This window comes from Nerophis lumbriciformis, linkage group LG20, assembly GCF_033978685.3.
Source record: "Nerophis lumbriciformis linkage group LG20, RoL_Nlum_v2.1, whole genome shotgun sequence".
In the NCBI taxonomy this organism is placed as follows: domain Eukaryota; kingdom Metazoa; phylum Chordata; class Actinopteri; order Syngnathiformes; family Syngnathidae; genus Nerophis; species Nerophis lumbriciformis.
Genome location: NC_084567.2, coordinates 38700760 through 38712842, shown reverse-complemented (window position 1 = coordinate 38712842; position 12083 = coordinate 38700760). Strand labels below are relative to the sequence as shown.

At 36.0% G+C, this 12083-nt stretch overlaps 1 protein-coding gene across 3 annotated transcripts in view; it reads left to right on the top strand.

Moving 5' to 3' along the window:
• igsf9a (immunoglobulin superfamily, member 9a) overlaps window positions 1-12083 on the top strand; it is a 228671-nt gene that overhangs the window by 106347 nt on the left and 110241 nt on the right. For all 3 annotated transcript variants that reach the window (XM_061980875.2, XM_061980874.2, XM_061980872.2), the window contains exon 8: window positions 3186-3327. In XM_061980875.2, coding sequence (XP_061836859.2) covers window positions 3186-3327 — 142 coding nt within the window. The remainder of the gene's footprint in view (window positions 1-3185; window positions 3328-12083) is intronic.

Below are 12083 nucleotides of genomic sequence, written 5' to 3'. Positions count from 1 at the left end.
CGCGACCCCAAAGGGAATAAGCGGTAGAAAATGGATGGATGGATGGATATATATATATATATATATATATATATATATATATATATATATATATATATATATGTATATATGTATATATATATGTATGAAATACTTGACTTGGTGAATTCTAGCTGTCAATATACTCCTCCCCTCTTAACCACGCCCCCAACCACGCCCCGCCCCACCCCCGACCACGTCCCCACCCCCCACCTCCCGAAATCGGAGGTCTCAAGGTTGGCAAGTATGTCTTAAACTGTTTGATTATTTTCTCACGCATTTGTTGACAAAGTGGTGACCCTCGCCCCGTCCTTGTTTGTGAATGACTGAGCATTTCACGGAATCTACTTTTATACCCAATCATGGCACCCACCTGTTCCCAATTAGCCTGTTCACCTGTGGGATGTTCCAAATAAGTGCTTGATGAGCATTCATCGACTTTCTCAGTCTTTTTTGCCACTTGTGCCAGCTTTTTTTGAAACATGTTGCAAGCATCAAATTCCCAAATGAGCTAATATTTGCAAAAAAATAACAAAGTGAACGTTAAATATCTTGCCTTTGCGGTCTATTCAATTGAATATAAGTTGAAAAGGATTGTATTCTTTTTTTATTTACCATTTACACAACGTGACAACTTCACTGCTTTTGGGTTTTGTAACTTTCGGGTACAGATGAAGTCACTTTGATTTTAGTCCAACGACTTTCTACTGGCCATATTTTGAATCACTTTTAGAGCGATTATCTGCCAAAAACAGCCGCTGCAATACAAGCCAGGCTAAGTCACATTATCTATGCTTATGGCTGCTTGATTCGCTGCCACATGGCCTGCTGTCTGATTGGGATTAGGTCAGTTTAAAAGCCTTAAGTAACGCATAAACTCATGTGTGTATGGGTTTAACACAGCAATAAGTGCTGACTGCTGCAGTTTAAAAAATACAATCAAAATCGGGCCATAAGGGAAAAAAGCAAGGAAAAAAATAAACACTTTTTTTTAATTTTTATAAATTACTACAACATCAAATTTAATTTTTTTTTAATTTTATCATTGCACTTCCTTTTTGCCGAGATAATCCATCCACCTAACAGGCGTGGCACATACAATGCTGATTAAACAGCATGGTTATGCCTAAGAGTGCTTTGAAGTCCAAAATGCGCAAAATGTTGTCCTTTTTTTGCAGAACATTTTCTGAAAAACTTGGGAGATGGCTTGAAGTGGAGAAATAGATGTTCAATTCTGATGTGGATGCTCCTGCACTTACCACTTTTTGCTGTGTGATAAAACTTTTAATAATGATAATAATAATAATGGATTTTATTTGTAAAAGCACTTTACATTGAGCAAACAACCTCAAAGTGCTACAGTGTATTAAACAAATAAAAAGATAAAATAAAATAAAAACTAGAGCAGCCTAATAGCTAGAGCTTACTTACTTACTTACTTAAAGGGGAACATTATCGCAATTTCAGAAGGGTTAAAACAATTAAAAATCAGTTCCCAGTTATTTTATTTTGATGATTGCGCACTGGTGTGCGTCTGGGCCGTGACAGCGTGGCACGCATTGAATGTCTCTGCTGCATTGGATCAGTCTCCTTTCTTTAACAGGCAAAAGGTTTATAACCTCACTAATGCCTTGCAACGTCTATATTAGATATATAACAATGGGCGGGTGCGGGCGGGTGCGGTTTTGATTAAATGTTAGTTCGGGTGGATGGCGGATGGTTGACGACTTTTGTGATGCGGTTGCGGATGAAATAATTGCCTATCCGCGCATCTCTAATCGACACCTTATTGCTCTCTTATCCCGCACTACCATGAGCTAATGCAACGAAATGTCGTTCTTATCTGTACTGTAAAGTTCAAATTTGAACGACAATTAAAAAAAAAGTCTAAGTCTCTAAATATGAAATAATCGCAGCCAATGGGAGCTCCACTATTTTGCCCATAAAATACAATAAAAAAACATCCAAAAAGCGCTAACAACACTCCATTTACATTCCCTGACTTGAATATTAAAGGGGAACATTATGACAATTTCAGAAGGGTTAAAACCATTAAAAATCAGTTCCCAGTGGCTTATTTTATTTTCCGAAGTTTTTTTCAAAATTTTACCCATCACGCAATATCCCTAAAATAAGCTTCAAAGTGCCTGATTTTAACCATCGTTATATACACACCCGTCCATTTTCCTGTGACGTTCTATATTCTCAATGGAACATTTAAGGTTTTGGTGGTGTTTACTGCATACTTGCCAACCTTGAGACCTCCGAATTTGGGAGATGGAGGGGTTTGAGATGGGCGGGGTTAGGGGGGTCGGGGTTTGGTGGTAGCGGGGGGGTGTATATTGTAGCGTCCCGGAAGACTTAGTGCTGCAAGGGGTTCTGGGTATTTGTTCTGTTGTGTTTATGTTGTGTTACGGTGCGGATGTTCTCCCGAAATGTGTTTGTCATTCTTGTTTGGTGTGGGTTCACAGTGTGGCGCATATTTGTCACAGTGTTAAAGTTGTTTATACGGCCACCCTCAGTGTGACCTGTATGACTGTTGACCAAGTATGCCTTGCAGTCACTCGTGTGTGTGTATAAACCGCATACATTATGAGACTGGGTCGGCATGCTGTTTGAATGGAGGAAAAGCGAATGTGACGACAGGTTGTAGAGGACGCTAAAGACAAAGAAATATTGTTGTCCGGGTGGAAATCGGGAGAATGGTTGCCCCGGGAGATTTTCGGGAGGGGCACTGAAATTCGGGAGTCTCCCGGGAAAATCGGGAGGGTTGGCAAGTATGGTTTACTGGCTTCATCTTGCAGTCTACACACATATCTCTTATGTGTGACTGCCATCTACTGGTCACACTTATCATTACACTATGTACCAGATAAAATAGTAAGCACAACCAGAATTATTCCGTACATTAGGCGCACCAGGTTATAAGGCGCACTGACGAGTTTTGAGAAAATTAAAGGATTTTAAGTGCAGTTTTTTGTCCAAAAATTTGAAATCCTCCATTGTGGGGTGACACCAAATAGCCAAGTATGAGGTTTTTTTGTATGGTATAGCCACAAATACGTACAGTAAACAATCTGAATGACTTGGTTAAAGAATTTTCCAAATGGAACCTCGAAAAACCTGGTGAAGTGATTGTAACGTACCTTATGTTGTGTGTTGGCCAGGTCCGCCCGTCATCAGCGTACCTCCCAAAAACACCTCTCTCAACGTATCCCAGGATGCACTTCTTCTCTGCCAGGCGCTGGCCGACCCCTCCAACATGACCTACGTGTGGCTGAAGGGAGGAGAGAACGTCTACCATGTAGAGTGAGTGCTAACGTCACATTTACTCCCGCGATGTTTTTTTTATCTTTTACTTAACAGTGATGGAAGCCCCTCTGAAGGCACTGAATGCATGCCAAGAAATGAGAAAAATAATACTTTCTTAGAAGAGCAACACAGATATCTGTGGTGACCTTGACATGTTGACATGCAACAACAATGTCACAGAGACATGTACAATCCGTTGGGAAATACATCATATACTGTATTATATATCACTGAAGTGTGTGTGTGTGTTCTTGTATTTCTACCCTTCTTGAGACATCAACAAGGAAAAGTAGCTTCCATATGAGGAGGTGTGAACAAGTGATGACATAAATCATGGTCCCAATACGGAAAACCATTGCATCTAATAGAGAATGTCTCATTTGCACCCCTGCTGGTGAAATCTATCAAAATGAGGGTGGTCCCAAAAAAGGAAGGATTTTTAATTTTTTTTAAAAGTGCTCCCCCATATGAAATAACAAGTGTGTGTACAAATTTGAAGAGATCCCCCTCTGGCCAACATATGTAATAACAAGTGTGTGTGAGAAATAAAAATGCGCGCCCTTTAGCAAAAATTAATACAGAAAATAAAATAAATATGTGCATACATAGTATAATAAGTAAGTAAATAATGAAGATTAAAAAACAATTACAAACAAAAAATTCAACAAAAAAAATAAATGAACTGAAAGCAGTCTTTTTCTCACAATGTGTTTGACTTTTTTCTTATAAAATTGGGAAGAATTTCTCATATTCTTTTTGTTTCTGTAATATTGCAATATTTTCTCGTAAAATTAGTACTTTTTTAATGTAAAATTATTACATTTTAATGCAAAATGGTGACATTTGTCATATAAAATGATGACTTATCACAATATTGCCCATTTTTCTTGTAAAATAGTGACAATTTTTGAGTAGAATTATGACTTTTGTCATAATTTTAGTCAAAAATTGTCAAAAATTCTCACTATTTTCCTTGTAAAATAGTGACAATTTTTGACTAAAATTATGACTTTTGTCATAATTTTAGTCAAAAATTGTCACTATTTTACAAGAAAAATGGGCAATATTGTGATAAGTCATAATTTTATATGACAAATGTCACCATTTTGCATTAAATAGTAATAATTTTACATTAAAAAAGTAATAATTTTACAAGAAAATATTGCAATATTACAGAAGCAGAATGAATATGAGAAATTGTTCTAAAACTATGACTTTTGTCATAATTTTGACAAATAAAATTCCGATTATTGTAATAATATTGCCAAAATTTTAAAGTTTTCTTAAAAAAATGTGACTTTTTTCGAGTAAAATTTCAACTCTTTTCATAAAATTGCCAACATTTTAAGCTTTACTTGTACAACTGTGACTGTTTCGAGTAAAATTTAAACTTTTATCCTAATATTGCACGAATGTTCAGTTTTTCTTGTAAAACTTTGACTTGCGTTGAGTAAAATGACGACTTTTATTATAGTACTGCGAAAATTCAAAGTTTTTCTTGTGAAACTGTGACCTTTTTCTTGTGAAATTCCAACTCATTTTTCACAACAATCTTTTTTATACTTGCATAGTATGTATATATTATTAATGTTGTAAATACACATCTTTATATAGCTACAAAGGGTGGTCCTAAAGAGGTAGGAGTTTTTCAGAGGTCTCAAGAAGGTAACAAATACAAGAATGTGTGTGTGTGTGTGTGTGTGTGTGTGTGTGTGTGTGTGTGTGTGTGTGAGAGAGAGAGAGAGACCCAAGAGAGTCACTCTGTCATAGTTGGTTGCCATAGTGAAGCAACAAGTAAAGCATTTAAAAAGAGCTATCATCATAAATTACAGTAAACCATTAGAGATTGTTTCTATATTTGACACATTTTTGTGCAGGAAAACACCTCACGGTGCAACTTGAGACTAATTTGCCTCGTGATGAGCCAAAGAAAATGCTTACTACTAATATACCGCCAGTGATGAGAGAATGCTTTATTCCTCTAGTGAGCTTTCAAGAGCTATAGAAGTAAAGTAGAGTAATAATTCAGAGATGATGACTTTTCTTCCATTAAACAATTTAAACAGACTTTCTGTTTTTTTTAGGAAATCATATATTCTGCCACAGGATTTTTATCCTCATTGTTGCATCTGCTCTTTTAAGTTTTTACAGTACATAAAATATTTTACCGTATTTTTCGGACCATAAAACGCACTGCCGATAAGCTATTTAGGTCTATTTTCATATTAAAGGCGCACCATATTATAAGGCCCCTTAAAGGGGTCGTAGAAGACAAAATAATTTGTCGTCGTGGCGGGGTAAGCAGAGCCCACGAAGGAGCCTCCTCATTGGCTGACCCGATATATAGTGAAGCGCGTGCATGATGCGAACTTATTTTCAGTAAAGCATGGCTGCCGAACATCCACCTGGAAATATTGCAATACCTGCGCTTGCTGTTTCAGCATTTACTGCTAAAAACCCCAAAAAGAGGAAATCAGAGGAAGAAAAGAAACCAAACAAAATACTGTCAGGTTCTCTATTAATCAGACAAGAAGCAAGGAATCATGCAGAGACAGAGTTCAATTTAGCCCATGGGGAGAACGCATGGAGCTGCACACTTAGTCACAGTCTCGCCCTACGCTCTAAGGTACAACTCCCGCGTCCCTCTATTTATTCAGGAGTTCCACAGTCAACATCACTGAGGTCGCCTCTAAAAGGAGTGGTCACTTATATCATGCAAAGCAGGTCCAGTACGCACAACACGTGACGGAATGTGCTGGGGCCTTGTGATTTCGCCTTGTCTCTGCTTCGTCTGCGTGCTGTCGTCTTATTTTCGTTGAGGTCCTTGAAGTCCTTGGCTGTTAGCGGGCTAAAACAAAGATAACATCTGCGGCTGAGGCCACCCCTCAGACAAGAAGTTTTGTCCTGGCACAGATAGGAAAAAAATACAGCTTGAGCACAATATCTAATAACTATAGCTACGGACTTTAAGCATACTAAAGTTGTGTGATAATATATATACATGATTATTCTAACAAATACGCCCAATGACGTTAAAACTGTAGAATGATGGAGGGCGAGTTCTTGGTTTCTTATGTGGGTTTATTGTTAGGCAGTTTCATTAACGTCCTCCCAGTGCGGTAACAACACACAACAGCAGTTACGTTTTCGTCTACCGTAAAGCAGTTCGTCTGCCGTAAACAGCAATGTTGTGACACTCTTAAACAGGGCAATACTGCCATCTACTGTACATGCATATGTGACAATAACATCTAGGGCTTTTAAAGAGTGCACAACTGCGCACACAACAAGGAGACGAATCAGAATCCATCATCAGAGAGGGTGTTCAGCATGGTTAGAAAAATAGTGACAGAGAATAAAACAAGGATGGACAATTCAACCCTTAACTCAACAATGAGTAGATGAGTGTTATGTGTGTGTATATGTGTAAATAAATGAACACTGAAATTCAAGTATTTCTCTTATTTATATATATATATATATATGTATATATATATATAATAAAATAAATATATATATATATATATATATATATATATATATATATATATATATATATATATATATATATATATATATATATAGCTAGAATTCACTGAAAGTCAAGTATTTCTTATATATATATACAGTATATATATGAAATACTTGACTTGGTGAATTCTAGCTGTAAATATACTCCTCCCCTCTTAACCACGCCCCCCAACCACGCCTTCGACCACGCCCCCGCCCCCCACCTCCCGAAATCGGAGGCCACAATGTTGGCAAGTATGCTATTTATAGCGGCGCAGTGATCACTCCCTGGAAGTTTACCGTATTTTTCGGACTATAAGTCGCAGTTTTTTTCATACTCAGGAGCGACTTATGTGTGAAATGATTAACACATTATAATATTATTGATCTCATTCACGTAAGAGACTAGACGTATAAGATTTCATGGGATTTAGCGATTAGGAGTGACAGATTGTTTGGTAAACGTATAGCATGTTCTATATGTTATAGTTATTTGAATGACTCTTACCATAATATGTTATGTTAACATACCAGTTGGTTATTTATGCCTCATATAACGTACACTTATTCAGCCTGTTGTTCACTATTCTTTATTTATTTTAAATTGCCTTTCAAATGTCTATTCTTGGTGTTGGCTTTTATCAAATACATTTCCCCCAAAAAATGCGACTTATACTCCAGTGTGACTTATATATGTTTTTTTCCTTCTTTATTATGCATTTTCGGCCTGTGCGACTTATACTCCGAAAAATACGGTATTCTAGAACCAGATTTTGTCGACAACGTCTGTGCACAAAATGCATTGGCATCCATGTAGAGCAGTGTTTTTCAACCTTTTAAGAGCCAAGGCACATTTTTTGCGTTGAAAAAATCACCACCAGCAGAAATCATGAACTCAGTTGACAGTAAAAAGTCGTTGTCGCAATTGTTGGATATGAATTTAAACCATAACCGAGCATGCATCAATATAGTTCTTGTCTCAAAGTAGGTGTACTGTCACCACCTGTCACATCACCCCGACTTATTTGGAGTTTTTTGCTGTTTTCCTGTGTGTAGTGTTTTAGTTCCTATTCTGGTGGCTTTTTCTCTTTTTTTGGTATTTTCCTGTGCAGTTTCATGTCTTATATTTCCCGCATCCACTTTGTTTTAGCAATCAAGAATATTTCAGCTGTTTTTATCCTTCTTTGTGGGGACATTGTTGATAGTCATGTCATGTTCGGATGTACATTGTGGACGCCGTCATTGCTCCACAGTAAGTCTTTGCTGTCGTCCAGCATTCTGTTTTTGTTTACTTTGTAGTCAGTTCAGTTTTAGTTTCGTTCTGCATAGCCTTCCCTAAGCTTCAATGCCTTTTCTTAGCGGCACTCACCTTTTGTTTATTTTTGGTTTAAGCATAAGACACCTTTTTACCTGCCTTTACAAAGCAATTAGCTACCGGCTGCCACCTACTGATATGGAAGAGTATTACACGGTTACTCTGCCGAGCTCTAGACAGCACCGACACTTAACAACAACACATCATTTGCAGACTATAATTACTGCTTTGCAAAAAGTGTTTTTAACCCAAATATGTGTAATTAGATAATCTCCCACGGCACACCAGACTGTATCTCACGGCACACTAGTGTGCCGCGGCACAGTGGTTGAAAAACACTGATGTAAGCTACAATATAAAACAAATTTAAAGGGTAACCGCACTTTTTTGGAATTTTGGATAGTTATTTATTGGATTTTATGGCCGAAATAGTAGCGCTCCCATTGGCTCCGCTGTAAGCAAACTTGTATTTGCATTTATTTAATATTTAGAATGCATTAAAAAATAAAAAAAGGATTGTGAACGATAGTATATATGTTTTTTTCCTTCTTTATTATGCATAAAAATGTATGTTTGTAGTAATGAATATGATTAGAACAGTTCATGTTTGTGTTAATCATAAACATTCCTGACCCTTCATTTTAAACACTGTGGCATTTTTAAGACTTTTTTTTTGGACATATACCCCAATAATATCGTACCGTGGTCGTGATTATATTGTACCGTGATAATATTGTACCGTGAGATTTAGGGGCGGGGGGTACTATCTTAACTCCGTGCCTGGCAAAAAGACTACGCCATTCAGAATTTGCCGGCACTTCACCCACCAGACAGAATGCAAAATGATGATTGGGAGCCGGTCAGATGGAGTTTCCTTATTTGCGTTTCTCCAACTCATACTTGCCAACCTTGAGACCTCCGATTTCGGGAGGTGGGGGGCGTGGTCGGGGGTGGGGCGGGGGGCGTGGTTGGGGGCGTGGTTAATATATATATATATATATATATATATATATATATATATATATATATATATAAGAAATACTTGACTTTCAGTGAATTCTAGCTATATACAGTATATATATATTTTATTACATATACATATATATATATATGTATATATATATATATATATATATATATATATATATATATATATATATATATATATATATATATATATATATATATACACATATATAAATAAAATAAATACTTGAATTTCAGTGTTCATTTATTTACACATATATACACACACATAAACCTCATCTACTCATTTTTGAGTTAAGGGTTGAATTGTCCATCCTTGTTCTATTCTCTGTCACTATTTTAGAACACACACATTATACAAATATACATTTTAAAATCAATAAGAAAACGGGAGCTCTAATTTGGGAGTCTGAATTAGGATCAGAAGTTCCTATATAAACATTGCGCACTCACGTCGCCTTTTTGTATTGATTACTGCAGCTGTGCACTGGATTCTTCCACAAATACAAACTACAACTCACAAACACTTTAGAGTTAGGCTCCACCATCAGAATGTGTACTTAAACTTATAAAGATCACATGGATATTATTCAGTGAGTTGATTCACCAAAACTAACCTGTTATACAGGAGGAAAAAGCACACAGGACGTTTCAATTGTTCACAGACTGGTCGCGCTCATCAGAATGACAAGACACTTCCGGTCTGCAGGTGATAGCATTCAATTGGGAAGAAACGCCCTACTGCCCCCTACTGACCAATGTGAATACTGATAAATGTGGAATGACAGCTCCAAAAACGAATTCAAACCACAAAATAAAATAAATAAATCAACACAAAAATGTGACACATTATGGGTGGGTCACATATGCATGTACAGTAGATGGCAGTATAGTCCTGTTTAAAAGTGTCACAACATTGCTGTTTACGGCAGACGAACTGCTTTACGGTAGACGAAAACTTGACTGCTGTTGTTGTGTGTTGTTACCGCGCTGGGAGGACGTTAATGAAACTGCCTAACAATAAACCCACATAAGAAACCAAGAACTCGCCCTCCATCATTAGCTGTTTATATTGTGGGAAAGCGGACGTGTGAACAGGCTGTCAACACGTCACTCAGGTCCGCATGGAGCTGGAGGGGGCGTGGCCTCCAGCTCCGCCTGAATTTCGAGGAGATTTTCGGGAGAAAATTTGTCCCGGGAGGTTTTCGGGAGAGGCGCCGAATTTCGGGAGTCTCCCGGAAAATCCGGGAGGGTTGGCAAGTATGCTCCAACTGGACTTTTCTCCATCTCTTTTAAAAAAAAATGTTTTATTGTATTTTTTATTCAAATATTTTATTATTATTTTTTTTTCTTTCCTTTTTTTTGGGGGGGGGGAGTAATCCTTTTTTATTTTTTATTTTATTATTATTATTATTATTATTATTATTATTATTATTATTATTATTATTATTATTATTTTTAAGCAGTACAATCACTAATTCGAAAAATTAAAGTCAGGCTTCTGGGGCGTGACATAGTTGACCCAGTTTTCCCAGTATGAAGTACATTTCTCCAATTTATAATGAATAAAGGCAGTTATCTTCTCCATTTTAAATATGTCCATTGTTGTTTCCATCCATTGCTTCAAAGCTGGGCTCTCCTGGGATATCCATTTCCTAGTGATGCTCTTTTTACAAGCCACCAGTAGGATATTCATGAAGTGAGGTACACGTCCAAAAAACAAAGTTTTAATTTCAAGGGGTATTTCACGTTTGAAAATATCCTGTAGAGCTTGGTGTATCTCTTTCCAATAGTCCTTTATGGCTCTATCTCTATATATTTGTAAAATAGAGATATTTAAGCTCAACACTCAACCTTTGGAAAGTTAATTATAATCCACCTTCTGAGTGATTATTGTCACTTGCACCCCTGCTGGTGAAATCTATCAAAATGAGGGTGGTCCCAAAAAAGGAAGGATTTTTAAATTTTTTTAAAAAGTGCTCCCCCATATGAAATAACAAGTGTGTGTACAAATTTGAAGAGATCCCCCTCTGGCCAACATATGTAATAACAAGTGTGTGTGAGAAATAAAAATGCGCGCCTTTTAGCAAAAATTAATACAAAAAATAAAATAAATATGTACAGTATATAAGTATAAGATTAAAAAACAATTACAAACAAAAAATTAAACAAAAAAAATAAATGAACTGAAAGCAGTCTTTTTCTCACAATGTGTTTGACTTTTTTCTTATAAAATTGGGAAGAATTTCTCATATTCTTTTTGTTTCTGTAATATTGCAATATTTTCTCGTAAAATTAGTACTTTTTTAATGTAAAATTATTACTTTTTAATGCAAAATGGTGACATTTGTCATATAAAATTATGACTTATCACAATATTGCCCATTTTTCTTGTAAAATAGTGACCATTTTTGAGTAAAATTATGACTTTTGTCATAATTTTGACAATTAAAATTCCGTTTATTGTTATAATATTGCCAAAAATTTTAAGTTTTCTTAAAAAATTGTGACTTTTTTTCGAGTAAAATTTCAACTCTTTTCATAAAATTGCCAACATTTTAAGCTTTACTTGTACAATTGTGACTGTTTCGAGTAAAATTTCAACTTTTATCCTAATATTGCACGAATGTTCAGTTTTTCTTGTAAAACTTTGACTTGCGTTGAGTAAAATGACGACTTTTATTATAATACTGCGAAAATTCAAAGTTTTTCTTGTGAAACTGTGACCTTTTTCTTGTGAAATTCCAACTCATTTTTCACAACAATCTTTTTTATATTTGCGTAGTATGTATATATTATCAATGTTGTAAATACACATTTTTATATAGCTACAAAGGGTGGTCCTAAAGAGGTAGGAGTTTTTCAGAGGTCTCAAGAAGGTAACAAATACAAGAATGTTATGTTATGACTTATCACAATATTGCCCATTTTTCTTGTAAAA